The sequence below is a fragment of the Macaca thibetana genome, chromosome 1 (assembly GCF_024542745.1).
Source record: "Macaca thibetana thibetana isolate TM-01 chromosome 1, ASM2454274v1, whole genome shotgun sequence".
NCBI classification, from domain to species: domain Eukaryota; kingdom Metazoa; phylum Chordata; class Mammalia; order Primates; family Cercopithecidae; genus Macaca; species Macaca thibetana.
The window spans coordinates 35,932,708-35,949,761 of record NC_065578.1 but is presented as its reverse complement, the minus strand read 5'-3'; the positions used below and the strand labels follow the sequence as shown (position 1 = coordinate 35,949,761).

The following is a 17,054-nucleotide window of genomic DNA, read 5'->3' as shown; positions in this document are numbered from 1 at the left end:
TGATCTTTGATTTTCTATTGTTTGAATATGATATGCCTCAGTGTCATTTTGGGGACATATTTCCTGCTTGGTGCTTGGTGTTCTCTAAGGATGCTAAATCTGTGGTTTGGTGTCTGACATTAATTTGGGTAAAGTCATTACTGTTTTCAAATATCTCTCCTGATCATTTCTCTCTCCCTTCTCCTTCTTGCATTTCCATTAGGCATTTTTACAGCCACAGTTTTTGGATATTCTGTTTTCTTCTTCCAGTCTTTCTGCTCTTTGCTTTTCAGTTTTGGAGGTTTCTATTGAGATATCCTCAAGCTCAGAGACCCACTTCTCAGCTGTGTTCAGTCTACTTATAAGCCCATCAAAGGCACTCTTCATTTCTGTTACAGTGTTTTGTTTTGTTTTGTATTTTATCTCTAACATTTATTTTTTTTCTTAGAATTCCCATCTCTTTGCATATCTGTTCTCGCATGCTGTCCACTTTATCCATTAGAACCCTTAGCATATTAATCATAGTTGTCTTGAATTTCTGGTCTGATAATTCCAAAATCCCTGCCATATCTGAATCTGGTTCTGATGCTTGCTCTGTCTCTTCAAACTATGGTTTTTATGCCTTTTAGTATGCCCTGTAATTTTTTCTTGATAGCTGGACATGATGTACTGGGTGAAAGGAACTGCTGAAAATAAGGCCTTTAGTGATGTACTGGTAAGGGGTGGGGAGAGGGGGAGAGCATTCTATAGTGCTATGATTACATCTCAGTCTTTTGGTGAGCCTGTGCCCCTGGGCTGTGAACTTCACAGGTGCTTCTCCCCCACCTACCCCGCAACACACACGTAGATGGGATAGGATGGCTAGGGTGGGCTGGAGTTGAGTATTTCCCTTCCACCTGGTCAATTAGTCTCTCATGAAACCCCAGCAGGTTAGGCGCTGGCTAACTAGTTTCCCCTGATGACAAACCTTGTTAAAAAGAACGGAATGCTGTGGCATATTTTGAAATGATTCCTTTTCCCCTTTCACTGCCAGAAGTACATGAGGATTTTTCTCCAATATTCATTTAAGAACCTGGTAGAACTTCAGGAGTAAAACTCAAAAAAGCGTGGGGGCTCAGTGAAGGCTTCCCTTGAGGTTTTTGTCTCTCAGAGTTATGCACACTGAGCCTCCAGCAACTAGTCAATTACACTTTCGGTTTTCCTACCTGCACACTGATTCCCATGGAAGTTTCTGCTCCAATAAGTTGTAATTCCCTCTATTTACCTATCTTTCCAATTCTGGGGGCAGTGGTTCGCCCTGTGACCTCACTTCTTTTACAGATCTAAGAAGAGTTGTTGATTTTTCAGTTTGTTCAGCTTTCGCTGGTTGTTAGGACAGAGTGGCAACTTTCAAGCTTCTTACATGCCAGACCAGAGCCTGGAAACCACTACTTTTTAGAATTTTCAGAACAATTGAAATAATCCAAATACCCATCAACTGGTGAATGAATAAATAAAATGTGGTACATCTATACAAAATAATATTATTTAGCAATAAAGAGGATTAAAGTACTGATACATTATACTAATATGGATGAACTGCAAAAGCACACTAAATGCAAGAAGCCAGATGCAAAAGACCACCTATTGCATGATTCCATTTATGTGAAATGTTCAGAAAAGACAAAAAGTAAATTAGTGGTTGCCTGGGAGTGGGAATGAAAACTATAATTGACTGTAAATGGGCACGAGGATTCTTACTGGGTGATGGGAAGGTTTTAAAACAGGATTGTGCTTATGGTCATAGAACTCAGTAAATTGACTAAAAATCACTGTACACTTTAAAATAGGTGAATCTTGTAGAATGTAATAATACCTCAACCAAATCAATTGTTAAAAATAATAAAAGTTTTACTGGAAAAAATATAGAAAGGCATTAAGAACAAAACAAGAAATGTCTTCTATTCTTATGTTAAAGACAAGTTCTTCCTCTTCTAAAGGAAATTGTACTGCACCTCTGCCTTCATTGTTCACTTAAAAATATACTTTGGATATTTCCTGTGTCATTAAATTTTTGTGATTATATGTAGGTACATAGACAATAGTTCACTATTTCTCCTATTTCTCTGGTTGGACGTCCCTAGATCTCCTTCCCCTGGTTGGACGTCCCTAGATCTCCTTCCCCATACATGATCCATATGCCCACTGTTGTTGTTGGGGTCCATTTCTAGATATCAAAGTCCCGAGTCAAAGGAGTGGACATTTTTAGGGCTTTTGGTAAATTTCTAATGTCCATCTTGACAGGCTGGGTATACATTGCCCCCTCCACCCACAGTTAAGCAGGTGTCTCTTTCTAAACAACTATTCCCACACCAAAGCTGGAGCCGTGGTTTATTTTGTATCTTTACCAACTGGATGAGCAAAACGTGGAATCTCATTATTGGTTTAAATTGAGTTCATTTTAATTATTAGGAAAGTTGCACACTTCTTCATACATTAATAGCTCCTTTGTATTATTTTCTTTTCTTTTGTTAAATGTTCATACTTTTTATTTGCACATTTTTCTATGGGAGTATTTGTCCTTTTTGTAGAATTTAAGTGCTTTTTATAAAATAAGAGCATTAATCTTTATGCTCCCACATATGTTACAAATATTTAATTCAAGTTTGTGTTTGTAATTTAATTTTGTCTTTGGTTTTAATGGGTAGAAGTTTTATGTTATTTTTGTGTGTGTGCGTGGATCTCTCAATCTTTCTTTTATGGTTTCTGATGTTTTTGAAAAGTTTAGAAAGGCCTCCTCTACCCAATATTGTAAAATATTCACCTATATTTTCTTTTTCGGTACTTTTATAGTATTTTATCTGCTCCTCCCCTTACCCATTTGCCTTTAATTTTTAATTTATCTGGAATTTATTTTATGTATAGATTAAGATTGAATTATAACTTAAATTTCTTCCAAATAATTGAATAATTGTCACAGCACAGTTAATGAATAATTCATTTACTTACTGATTGGAAATAGCCATCTTTCTCATGTTTTAAATACTTATCTCTACTTCAGTCTCTTTATGGGAGCTTTTATCCTGTTCCTTTGATCTATCTGTGTTTTCATATGCTATTACAACATGAATTTAATTATTTGGCTTAATGATATATTTTAAAATCTGGCAGTACGAGTCACCTCTCGTTCTTTTTAAAACATGTTTTGGTCATTAGTTCATGTTTAGTCTTTCAGATACATTTTAGAGTCATTTTATCAGGAAAAGAAAAATCCTTTCATGACTCTGATTGGAATTAAACTGAAAAATTAATTTGGAAAAATTGACACCTCTATACGTGAACTTTACTATTTAGAAACACACCATGCCTCTTCATTTAAGGCTATGTTTATATCTCTCATGAAAGTGTTTTGTGTTTTTTTTTTGTTTGTTTGTTTTGGTCATTTTTTAGTTTTTTTTCTTTTCTTTTTATTTTTGTAAAGACAAGGTGTCACTATGTTGCCCAAGCTGGTCTTGAACTCCTGGCTTCAATCATCGTCTTCCTACCTTGGCCTCCAGAAGTGTTGGGATCACAGGCATAAGCCACTGCTCCCAGTCTGTTTTTGTTATGTTTTAAAACTGGAATTGCAACCCAGCATGGTGGCTCACACCTATAATCCCAGCACTTTGGGAGGGAGGCCAAGGCAGGTGGTTCACCTGAGGTCAAGAGTTCCAGACCAGCCTGGCCAACATGGTGAAACCCCATCTCTACTAAAAATACAAAAATTAGCCGGGCATAGTGGCATGTGCCTGTAGTCCCAGCAACTTGAGAAACTGAGGCTGGAGAATCGCTTGAACCCAGGAAGTGGAGGCTGCAGTGAGCAGAGATTGCGCCATTGCACTCCAGCCTGAGCAACAAGAGTGAAACTCCATCTCAAATAAATAGAACAGGAATTGCACGCTTCTTATTTGGTTTATTATTAGTTATTCAATGTTTTTGCTGATATTGTAAAAGGAATTCATTTGCTATTAAGTTTTTTTACTGATTGTCACTGATATGAAGAAACACTACTAATTTGTGCTAACTGGTCATTTAACTTAACTCTCCTGCCAGCTCTTTCTTGTTTTCATGTTTAGGGATTATTTTAAGGTTTTTATATCATTTGCAAATAAGAATTTATTTCTCTCCAAATGTTGTGCCTCTAAATTATTTTTCTTTCTTATTTCATTGGTTAATGGTGTGGTGCGAATCCTCCCCCATGCCTCTTATTTTTCTTTAATGAGAATGCCTCTAGTTTTTCACCATTAGTATGATATTAAAGGCTGATTTAAGCTTAAAAACCTTCAAGGAAGTATCTCTTCTGGTGCTATTTTATTAAGCATTCTTAACAGCAATAGATATTGGATTTTATTAAATGCCGTCTTGCATTTTGTGAGTTGGTTATGTTTTTTTCTTATTTGAACTATTGATGTGATACAATGATATTCATAGATTTCTTTATATTGAACCAGTCTTAGATTCCTAGAATAAAACTCTGCGTGATCATGGTATGTTATCCTGGTAATATCCTGGTAGATTCTGCTTGCCAGAATTCTATTGAGAATTTTCACAGCAATATTAATAAGTTGGTAATCTTATTTTGGCCCTGTCAGGCTCTGTTATCAGGAATTTGCTGGTTGAGTGAAATGAACGAGGAGGATTTTCTTATTTCTTGTGCTCCTGCACACTTTCTAGGTATGGCAGTTACCTAGGATATTATTGAACATTTCAGGGAGCAGGCAGCTTGTCTATAAAACCTTCTGAGCCAGGCATGCTTGCTAGAGCCCCATCCCTCCTCCCAACCACACACAATTTTACCCATCTTTCACAGGAGGAATCTTCGAGTATGCGGACGGCCCCAACGCCCAGGTCATGAACGCCGAGGAACACGCCTTTCGATTTTCTGCCAACATCATCAACAGGAACAGGACTCTGCTGCCCAATACAACCTTGACCTACGACATACAGAGGATTCACTTCCATGACAGCTTCGAGGCGACCAAAAAGGGTGAGTGTGCAGCTCCTGCCTCTGTTCTCTTCCCGGCCTGGGGATAGGAAGCGCTGCATTTGCTGGCCAAGATCCTGGGAACGGGCCAGAGCTCCAGGTAGGTTTTTCTACCTGGTTTGGACTTGAAGTCAGAGTGCCTGGACTTGCATCCTAGCAACTCTGATATTAGTTGTGTGACCTTGGACAAAATACACTGTGCCTCAGTTTTCTCATCTGCGAAATGGATGCATTTCTGTAAAGTACTTAGAATAGTAAGCATTGGCATGTAGGAAGTACCATATAGGACTTTACTCTTACTGCACTTGGCTCCTTTGCCCTCCACTTACTGAGCTACCAGGTCAGGGACCCAATTTCTGTGTCCCACCCACCTGCTTCTCTTTGCCTTGCATTCTGGTGGTCAGAGTCCCTGATATTGAGCAGTTACTGCTGATATACATATATATATATATTTTTTTTTTTTTTGACAGAGTCTCACTCTGTTGCCCAGGCTGGAGTACAGTGGCGTGATCTCCGCTCACTGCAACCTCTGCCTCCCAGGTTCAAGCAATTCTCCTCTCTCTGCCTCCTGAGTAGTTGAGACTACAGGCGCATGCCACCACACCCAACTAATTTTTGTATTTTTAGTAGAGATGGGGTTTCACCATGTTGGCCAGGCTGTTCTTGAACTCTTGACCTTAGGTGACCTACCCACCTCGGCCTCCCAAAGTGCTGGGATTACAGGCGTGAGCCACTGCTCCCGGCCATTCTGACATTTTTGAGGCCAAGCTGCTGCATCTCAGAGCTGATCTGCAGACAGACAAGAGGCGCCCCACCCTGGTTTAGCCTGGATCATCCGAAGAGTGATGCTTCACCCGTGACCCCTCTCTCTGCTGTTTTGCCCCCTCCCTGCCTGTGTCCTGCCACTCTTTTCCCAGCATGCCCTGCAGCCTACCCTGTGCAGTGAAGTGTCCATCTCCCTGCTGAGTCTATGCTGACACCCTGTGCCTGGCCTTGTCCAGTTAGAAAATGACTGAACTCAACCAAAACTGCTCAATAAAAAGGTCAGGACAAAGAACAAACGCCTGGAATCAGAGTGCAGAGGCCCTCGTGGGTACAGCCACCCACAAAAAACTAGACTGGGTTTTTTGTCTATGTTTTCTAAAAGTTACTCAAATAATACAATGACTCTCTAGCGGTACACCTGTGATTCAGCATAGGGACATTCCCCATCCAGGCAGGGAACCCGGGGCAGAGTTTCTGAGCCTTCCCGGAGTTACTTCCTCCAGGAAATTATAGTCCTGCCCTATGTGAAACTGCCAAGTTGTTGGTGAGCAGGCCCAAGACAGAAACCCCCAGCTCCTGAAAATCTAGCCCTGGGCTTCCAAGTGACCAAAGCCACAACCCCTCCACTCCCCGCCTCCCCCCGAGACAACATGACTTGCTTTCTTAAAATCTTGGATGGAACATCTCATGGTCTTTCTCTAAATCATCATCAGAACCCATGAGGGCCTTTCCAGTCTAGCCCCAACCTGACCTTCCAGCCACATCCATGCCATTTGCTCCCTTAGGCCCTGGGTTCTAACCACACCTGCCCTCCTCAGGGTGCCATGCTTCCTCCCACCTCTGGGCTTCCACACATCCTGCCCCCTCTGCTTGTAATTCCCTTTCTCCAGCCCACCCTCTCCTGCCCTTTGCCTGGCCAACTCATCCTTCTCTTCTCAAACTTCCAGTCCTCAGGGAGACCCTCCCCGAACCCCTAGACAAGGTCAGTTCTCCTTGCTTTTAACCCTCTGAACTTTTCTTTCATAAGCCTGATGTGTGTGTGAGAGAGAGGTCATGTGATTATTGGACATTTCTTCCACTTGTCTGCAAGCCCCAGTGCCTTTTTACTGCTCCACTATAGAACCTGGCATGAGCCTGGCCCACAGGAGGCACAAAATCAGTCCTGGTGGTTTGATCGGATACACAAATGAACGTGTGTCAAACCCACTTAACGAATATTGTTCCTTATGATCCCTGCAGGAAAAAAGGCCCTGCCCTTTATAGGTCATGCCCAAGGAAGCTAAGTCATAGGACCAATAACTGTAACAACCAGAAAATGAGAAAGAACTATAGAAGTGTTGTGGTACAAGCAGGAAGGCTCCCTGGAGGAGGAGAGGTTTGAGTTGAGCTTTGAAGGATGATGGGAAAAAGTGAGGAGTGGGATAAGGCAGAAGGTAGAGTGGAAAATACAAGTTGTTTGAAGGAGCCAGTTGATGCACTTGAGAAGTCTGTTGAGCATCCACTGTGTGCCAGGTGCTGGGGATCCCAAAGTGGCTAAGACAGAGGTGGCTGGTTCCTGTGACCATGGAGCTTATAATCTAGTGACTGAAGCAACAGGTGCTGTACTGGGAGTTGCAGGAGAGAGTCCAGGAAAGGGAGGGTGGAGCTTTAGCTTGGTCAAGGAGCATGAGTTTATAAGAAACAGACACCTACTCAAGCTAGATCGAGAAAAAAGGAACTGCCACCCAAATCAAGATATAGACCATGCGAGCCCTTCAGAAGCCCCCGTACCCCTCCCAGTCATTCCTCTCCCAAGGTCACCACTGTTCTGACTGCTGGTGTTCCACACTGGTTTTTGCTGTTTTTGAACTTTACATAAATGAAATCATTCAGTGTCTACTATTTTAAGCCTTGTTCTTTGCTCTGTCTCATATCCGTGAGATTGTCTACGTGGTTGAATATATTGGTCTTCATTGATGTACAATGTTCTGTTACATGAATATACCCATTTTTTAAAAAATCCATTTCACTTTTGTCGCACTTATGAGTTGGTTCTGCATCTACTTGTGATGCACATGTATATTCATTTTTGTTGGTATGTACTTAGGAGTGGAAGTGTGGGGGTCATGGAATGTGCATATGTTTAGCCAAACAGTTTTCCAAAGCTGCTGCACAGTCTGCACTCCCCACAGTTATGTTTGAGAGTGGCACTTGCCCTACATCTTCACTAACACTTGGTAAAGTCAGTTTTATTTTTAAATTTTGGCCATTCTGGTGGTTTCTGTAGTGAGTGTCATTATACATATGTAGTGAGTCTCTCTCTCTCTTTCTCTCTCTCTCTCTCTCTCTCTCTCTTTCTTTCTCTCTCTCTCTCTCTCTCAAAATTTTTTTGAGGCGGAATTTCACTCTTGTTGCCCAGGCTGGAGTGCAATGGTGCCACCTCAACTCATTGCAACCTCTGCCTCTTGGGTTCAAGCGATTCTCCTGCCTCAGCCTCCCAAGTAGCTGGGATTACAGGCATCCACTACCACACCCGACTAATTTTTTGTATTTTTAGTAGAGATGGGGTTTCATCATGTTGGCCAGGCTGGTCTCGAACTCCTGACCTATGATCCACCTGCCTCAGCCTGCCAAAGTGCTGAGATTGCAAGTATGAGCCACCACACCCTATATCCTTAGAAGGCCTATATCCTTCTTTTTTTTTTTTTTTTTTTTTTTTTTTTTTTTTTTTTTTCTTTCTTTCTTAGATAGAGTCTCGCTCTATCACCCAGGCTAGAGTGCAGTGGCACAATCTCGGCTCACTGCAAGCTCCATCTCCCGGGTTCACGCCATTCTCCTGCCTCAGCCTCCCAAGTAGCTGGGACTACAGGCGCCCGCCACCTCGCCCGGCTAGTTTTTTGTGTTTTTAGTAGAGGCGGGGTTTCACCATGTTAGCCAGGATGGTCTCGATCTCCTGACCTCGTGATCCGCCCGCCTCGGCCTCCCAAAGTGCTGGTATTACAAGCATGAGCCACTGTGCCCGGCCCCTGTATTCTTCATTTGTATATTCTTATATCCTTTGTTGGAGAGATATCTCTATTGCATATATCCATTACATGTGGGCTTCCTTTTACATTCTCTTAACAGTTTCTTTTGAGGAGCAAAGTTCTTAATTTAAAGAAGTCCAATTTATCAATATTTTCCATTATGGTTAATGTCTTTTGTGTTGTTTGAGAAGTCTTTGTCTATCCTAAGGTTATGAAGATATTCTCTCATTTTTTTTTTCCTAGAAGCGATGTTGTTTTATCTTTCATAGTGAGTTCTGTGATCTATCTCACATTGATTTTCAGTGTACGGTGGGAGGTAGGGGTTTGGGCTTAGTTTTTTCTATACAATTCTGATGGGAGTAAAACCTTCCATTTCTTAGGAGAACTATTTGGCAGAATCTACTAAAGCTTGTGCCTACAAGGATGTTTCTAGCCACTTTAATGATAATAACCAAAAGTTAGAAGTAAATTAAAAGTCCATCAATAGGAGAATGGAGAGATTGGGATATAATTATACAGTGGAATTTTAATCAGCAATTAAAAAAAGAATAAACGTTATCCACTCAACATCATAGATGAACCTCACAGATACAGCATTGAATGAAAGAAAAGAGATTTCCTCCGGGGGAGGGAGTAGTGTGCAGTGAGTGGATATCGACTGGGAAGGAGCAAGGGAGACCTTTCTTAGGTGTTGGAAATGCTGTCTAGCTTGACTGAGATAGTGTAGCACACATGAGTGCGTGACGTATGAATGAAATTCTGTGTGAAAATTCGTAACAGCCCTGTGCTTACCATTAAGGCACTTTACTATATTTTATATCTCAATAAAAAAAATGAAGTGCCATCTTTCTGCAACCCTCAATGTCCCTGAGATGACATGCCTAAGACAGATGCCATCCCTCTGCTGTGACTGGCAACACCACTGTCACACCTTGGCACATTCCTGCTGTTGGATCACACTCCCCTTTGGGCACCCTCCGTCCCTCAGGGAGCCCCATGTTCCCATGATCTTTATTTTTTCTTTTGATCTTTGGTTTTTTAAACTGCATTCTCTGGAGGCATCTTTAGGGCTCTTCCAAGAAACTTGGGGCTTGGGGCAAATTCTAATTAATCCAGCAATAATTCATTTTCCCTAGATAGAAGTCCTCCTCATTGCTTTCTTCCTCTCCAGCTGGATCCAGCCACCTCGGGCCCTATGGAGGGAGGGGACGCAGAGGCACAAAGCCTGGCACCGCCTTCCCTGCCAACTCTGCTTGAATTAGTCCTTCCCTCCACGTGAGGCCCAGGGGGCCTTTCCCTGTTAAAAGGGACTTTCACTTATTGTCTTTATCTTTCCATGTTTTGTGGAAAATTAAAAGATGAGTGACTTCCAGGCAGCGCCAGAAGCAGCAGCAGCGCAGAGAGTGTCTGTGTTTTCTTCCAAGGCTGACCGGAGTGGACCTGGAATCGACCCAGGGCTCCCCAGGCTCCTCCGCCTTCACTTATTCTCTGGGCTGCTCAATTCCTTTTAAGACACAAATTGATTGGGATAATTTTTGCTATAACTACAATTGCCATGGAAAGGGAGTGGGGGGACGGCATTCAGGCTGTGGACTCCTGCATTGACTGTGAACCACTGAGTTACTGTAAAATGACCAGAAAATGGATTCAAAATTGAAGCCACAAATAATGTAATTACTGCAGTGTGATCAGGGCTGCCAGAACAAGAGTTGACTGCTGCCCTGGAAACATCTGGAGGAAAAGCTGCTGCTGCTGCTGCTGCTGCTGCTGCTGCTGCTGTAAGCTCTGCCCTGGTCCCTGTGGGGCAGCAGTGTTCTTCCCAGCTGGGAAGTCCTCAGAGGGTGGAAGGAACATGAAGGAGACAGGAAAGGGGAAGTGGAGAGAGTCCAAGGAAAAGCAAGAAGTGAAGGCCAGGACTGATGCTTCCTGCTATGCAAGAGTGAAGTCTAATCACTGCATCTCTTGCAGAATGAAACCCAGTGTGGTCGTCATCACCATGCCACCACCATTGACTCTACTATCAACACCAGTACACCAGCAACACAATTACTGTTTTCACCAGCAACAATGGTATCACCTCCACTCTTAATATCAGCACCACCAACACCACCTCTACTGTCATCACCTCCATCACTGCCATGACAGCAACATCTTCATCATCCCCAGTCTCGTCAGCAGCAACATCTCTGCCACTATCCCACTGATACTGTCAGTACCACCAACGTTGTTATCACCTCCTCTCTCATCAATGCTGACATCCCATCATCCTGTCATTATCACCATTACAGTGAAGGCACCTACACCTTTATCATTGTCAGTCTCATCAACACCAACATCAACATCACCATCCCACCATTACTATCACAACATCAACATGATTAATTTCACCCTCAGCAATGCCGTCACCATTATCATCATCGGCAGCCTTACAATATGGTCTTTACTATCACAATGATTTCAGTTGCCTTTGTCATAATCCTCACAGTCTATGTCAAAATAAAAGTCACTTCTTTGAAGAACACTCTTGCAGTCCTCTGCACCATCAAACTTTCTGTTGGTCCACTGTCACTTGCCTTGGTCAAACAACATGCCCAGACCTTGGACATGACCTAAAAGTCCAGGCCGTGTAAGGGTAGCGGTGGCAGGGAAGCCTGGACCTGCCTGCTTCAAGGCATCAATCAATGAAAGAAATCTAAGAGGCAGATTCTTAGAGGTGCTAGTGGGAGGGAATGAGATATTCAAATCATTCAATCAAGTCTTCAAACTAGAGGTGTTCCGGGAAAAAGGATAGAAAGAGAATATAGTGGGACAGAAACCAGAGACATCAGGGGACAGCTAGAAGGTTCAAAACAGAGGCAGGAGAGAGTATGAGGGAAATCTACACGGTTTACGGGATGTCCACAGCCTCAGGCTTGGGCAAGCCCTGGACTGGTGTCATTCACTGTTATCATCTCTTCCATGTTGGTACCCAGCTCCCATGGTTGCAGAGTGACTCACACATGGACTCCTTCCTCAGGAAGTGCCTAATCTGAAGGGGACAAGGTGGTTGGGGAAGATAAGCAACACCCCCAGATGGCAGAAGAATAGCACGGATGGGCAGTGAGGGTGCAGGTCTGAGCATGGCCTCCTTGGGGAGAGGGAACTGAAAAAAGAACTAGTCCTAAATTTGACAATTCACGAGCAAACATGGAGTTTCTGTTTTTAAAGCATTTATTATCACTGTGGTTTGTCTCGCACACTCGCTCACACCAAGGGCTACCCAAAGCTTATTGACTTGAAGGTGATAAGAGCAGGAACAAGATGGTGCTTCCCTGACTTGGCTCCCAGTCCCAGAACTACAGAAGCACCAAAAGGATGACGTGCCTCCTGTTGTATGTGCTCTCCTGCACCTGGCCTTGGCCACAACGAATCCTGGGTGGCCCAGGAGATGCCCTCTGTGCTGGCACTGCTGCTGTTCTGCTCCGTGTTCCAGGGGGCTCCCACAGACTCCTAACAAAAACTAGCCAGCTCTTCACATTGCTATATCTTTCACCTTGCCTGTAAGTGGCAGTGTCTGGTGTTCCCGGTAGAAGTACAGATTTCAGGAAAAATAACTTATTTATATAATATCTCCCATTTCCAGGAGGCAGTGGGAGTGGTGGATGTGAGTCAACAGGAAAAACACACCAAGATCACATATTCTGATGGATTCAAAACTACCCTGTATCTCTGGATCAATCTGGATCATCCTTAAGCCCAGGCAAGAGGGACCCTTTCCCAGGGCCTGTGCTTTGATGTCTTGCCTTCTGCCTCCTCTGGTTGGCCTCTCCTCTCTGGACAAGGAGTCAGTGGGACCAGGGGACATACCCACCAGGAGCCTGTGCCCTGCCCTTCCAGACTTTCCTCTAAGTATCTAGAACCTTAAATTTCCTGCCCACTTGGCCCTGAGCCCACTTCTAGGATGTGCATGGGCCTCTTCCTTGGGTCTCTCTTCCAGAGGGAAAGCCATACTTCCAGAAGGTGCACTTTTAGGCCCTAGGAGTGACTAAGGGGCAGCTGTTTGCAGTGGGTGTAGACAGTGTTTGGACATAAGGACTGGGGTGTCCACAGAGAGTGCAAGGCCCCTTATGGTTCAGGATGGAACCAGTAGTAAAAGAGAAAGGGGGAGGATGGGGTCTTGGTGCCACCTCCCTCCATGTCACTGTGTAGGAGAAGTCTCCATTCTCACCTGACTTTCCAGATTGTGATGAAGGTCCATTTGTCAAGGTAAGAGAAAAGGACATGTTTCATTTTACAGTTTTTTAGCTTAACTAACAACATGTAACTATTTAGCCATATGGTATGTGGGCTTCCACTTATACTCTGGCCCTGGGCCCTGCAAACCTTAGGGGTAGGCCTGTGCCCAGTGGATCATTCCCAGAGGCCCTTGAGGCAGCCAGGACATGTCTGAATCCAGTGTATTCATTCCTGCTTCAGTGTTCTGTCCTGCCTCCTCCTGTGTGCATCAGATGTCATACGTGTGCACGTAGTGTCATTCCCCTGTCCACAGGTAGCTGAGCTTGCTCATGTGCTGTTGGTGAATCTCTGATGATTACAAGTGACAGAAAACCAAAACCTAAACGGCGTAAGTCTTGGTTCATGCAGATTATAAGTCCAGGGTTTTGCCTGATCGGCGACTCCTGTGTTTTCTCTCTCTTGGCTCTGCTCAATCCACACTGACTATGTTCAGTCACCCCTCTTTCTGTATGAGCACAAGATGGCTACTGCAGCTCCAGCTCTTAGTTCCTTGAAGGTTCACTTAAAGAGGGAGATGCCCCTTTCTCAGTCCAGTGGATCTCATGGCATCCCACTGGCTCTGACTGGCCCACAACTGTCCTCTAAACCCATGGCTGTGAACTAGAAGGTCAGTGAGTGGTTTTCTGGGTGCAAGCCGCATTCTTTGCACCAATGGGTTGACAGCGGAAAAGAGGGGTGAAGCCCCAAGGAAAATTGGAGACGGTTGAGGAAAAAAGGGAGAATGCCTCCTGGGGAGCTCTCCCAACTACCCCAGAATGACTCTGAGAGGTCCCCTTTTAATGGATCTTTTAGGCAGAATCCCCCACTTTGAGTCCCAGCTGCCCTGGGTTTGCTCATTTGATGCTCTGCTGTGCCCACTGATGTTCGACCATCCCAGACCAGTGGGAAAGCATCTGCTGCCTCATCTGCCTAAGTTTTTGGACTTCCCCAAGAACCTGAACTGTTTGAAGGCAGTGATTCAGCATTCATTCAACATTTGGATGATGATTCGGCACTGTCGATACAGCAGTAAACTACATAGATCAAGGCCCTGCCTCTTTGGAACTTACATTCTACTGGGAGGAAAAAGTCAACCAATGGACAACTTCCAGTGATTGTTTAATAAGGAAGGAAATAAACAGGGCATGGGGGGACAGGGATTGCGATCATAAGTTGCACAGTGATGGCCTCCCTAGTAAGACACAGACACAGAGGCCTCAAGGAGGAGGAGGAGGGAGTCTTGAGGCTCTATGAGGGAAGAGCATTCCAGCCAGAGAGAACAGTGCAAATAGGCAGGAGTGCACTTAGCATGTTCAAGGAGCATCATGGAAGCCAGTGGGGCTTGAATGCTGTGAGGGAGGGAAAGAAGGATGGGAGATGAAGTCAGAAAAGTGGTGGTGGGGACAGGGAAGGGAGGAGCCGCAACAAGCAGGATCTCTGGCCACTGTTGTGACTTTGGCTTTTGCACTGAGGAGCCCTTGGAGCAAAGGAGTGACATAATCTACCTTACACTGTGGAATTCTCACCCCGGCTGCTGAGTGCAGAATAGACAGGAGGGAGGATGACTGAGGAGGCTTCTGCAATAATCCAAGCGAAAGATGATGGATGGCGGCCTGGATCAGGGTGGGTGTAGGGGCTGGGAGTGGCAGAAAGTGGTCAGGTTGTGATGTATTCTGCAGGTGAAGCCACAGGAGTTGTTGATGAATTGGGGTATTGGATATGAGTGAATGAGAAAAATCAAGACAGACCCGTGGCTTTTGGCATATGGGTCCAGGGACAATGGAGCTGCTGTTTATTGAGGTGGGGGAGGCTGGGAGAAGAGGGGATCCTGTGCTGGACATGTCAGATCTGATGTGTGTGTCAGTTATCCAACTGGTGATGTTGGGTAAGAGGTGAGATGCACAGGTCCAGGGAAGGAAACAGGCCAGACTGAAGGTTGAAGTTGAAGCATCATCAGCCAGCAGATGTTTGATTCTATTTGTTTCTCAAGTTCCCCCCAGAACAGGACCTGACACAGAGCTGGTGATGCTAATCCCAGGATAATAACATCAAAGGTGGTGATCACTTCTTTGTCATGGGCACTTCCAAGGAAAAGGGACGTACCCTGGCACTGTGCTCCAGTCTCCCACCACCATGTCTTTCCACCTTCATGTGGTCTTGCAAGGCAGGGACTGTTAGAACCCCTGTTTTCGGATGAGGAAACTGAGCTTCGGAGAGCTCATCCATTGTGCACCCACCGACGGTTCCAGTTGCTGTTTTTCCCACATGTTTATAGGATCATCAGCATCACTGTCCCCATACCCACAGCCCCCATGCTGACCCCTGTGCTGCCCTACCCTCTATTACAGCCTGTGACCAGCTGGCGCTGGGCGTGGTGGCGATCTTCGGGCCGTCACAGGGCTCTTGCACCAACGCCGTCCAGTCCATCTGCAATGCCCTGGAAGTGCCCCACATCCAGCTGCGTTGGAAGCACCACCCGCTGGACAACAAGGACACCTTCTACGTGAACCTCTACCCCGACTACGCCTCACTCAGCCATGCCATCCTCGACTTGGTCCAGTACCTCAAGTGGCGGTCGGCCACCGTGGTCTATGATGACAGTACAGGTGGGTGGCCAGGCCTGGCTAGGCTGGGGGCAACGGGTGAGGGGGGCAGAGGCCCAGGATCAGGCTCTTGTCTGTTTGTCCAGCACAGCTGCCCCTGGGGAAGAGGCTGTGTTCCATACCCCAGTTCCACTCGGTTATGCTGATGTTCACCTTTGCACCCACTCACACCCCATGTACCCCAGCCACACTCACATCTCACTCAGCCCCAGCCCACCTCACCCCTGCCTCACACTCACCTCCTCCTCTAGCAGCACAAGTGTTCAAATCTGCACTGAGCACCCACCCTACCAGCAGCACACACGTCTGCAAACCACGCCCACACCTGCCCACGCTCTTACATTCACACATTTCCATCTGCTGCAAACACATCCACCCTCACACTTGCACAATCACACACATAGCTTACGGCGTGGTCTAGTGTTACGTGTATACACACTGGAGACAGACCACCTGGGTGTAAATCCCAGCTGTATCACCTGCTGGCTGTGTAGCCTCTTTGTGCCTCAGTTTCCTATAAAATGTAAATCTGTAAAATATGGGATTATAAGATGACAGTGACAAGCACTGACATGCAGTGAGCACTGAAGGTTGGTTCTTCTCATCCTCCTCACACCTGCACCCGCCACACACACACTCTTCTCTACCCTCACTGACACACACAGACACCTGCACATGCCCAGCTCTGCTCACACACACACCAGCCCCTGCCATACCCACTTGACCGTTGACCCCAGCCAGGGCCAAGCCTGCAGACTTCAGCACCAGGCTCTTGTCTCATCCTGCCAGGACAGAGGGAGGAGATGGGCTCTGGGGCCTGTAACTGTGAGCCACGGGCCTAAAGCTGGGCTCCCTGATGTGGCTGCACCTGTCCCACATGCTCTGCCAGTGGGAACTAATGCTGCCCACATTTTTCTGGGTAGGACCCACCAGACCCACTCCTGCCCTGCCTTCCAAGTCCAGCCTGGACCCTGCTTTCCAAGTCCAGCCTGGACCCTGCCTTCCAAGTCCAGCCTGGACCCTGCCTTCCAAGTCCAGCCTGGACCCTGCCTTCCAGAAAACCCTTGCTCCAACGTGATACCCCCTGCCTCTCAAGTCCCAGACCCTTAGAGAGGGCCCAGAGCACACACTTAGCAGATAACAACCAACAAATACAGCAAACGCACTCTGGCCCTTCTTTTGGATCTCATTCATTGCTGGGAGCTGGAGATATTGGAATAAAGAAAACCCACTCACTCTGTCACCCAGGCTAGAGTGCAGTGGTGCTCACTGTCACCTCGGCTGTCTGGGCTCAAGAGATCCTCCCACCTCAGTCTCCCAAATAGCAGCACCACACCTGGCTAATTTTGTATTTTTTGTAGAGCCAAGCTCTGGCTACGTTGCCCAGGCTGGTCTCTAACTCCTGGGTTCAAGCAGTCCTCCAGCCTCAGCCTCCCAAAGTGCTGG

At 45.6% G+C, this 17,054-nt stretch overlaps 2 protein-coding genes across 2 annotated transcripts in view; both read left to right on the top strand.

The window, feature by feature from the left end:
• MRPS15 (mitochondrial ribosomal protein S15) overlaps positions 1-17,054 on the top strand; it is a 602,556-nt gene that overhangs the window by 160,309 nt on the left and 425,193 nt on the right. The gene's annotated exons all lie outside the window — the stretch shown is intronic.
• GRIK3 (glutamate ionotropic receptor kainate type subunit 3) overlaps positions 1-17,054 on the top strand; it is a 239,112-nt gene that overhangs the window by 138,357 nt on the left and 83,701 nt on the right. The window contains exons 2-3 of the mRNA XM_050798039.1: positions 4,808-4,984; positions 15,354-15,611. Coding sequence (XP_050653996.1) covers positions 4,808-4,984; positions 15,354-15,611 — 435 coding nt within the window. The remainder of the gene's footprint in view (positions 1-4,807; positions 4,985-15,353; positions 15,612-17,054) is intronic.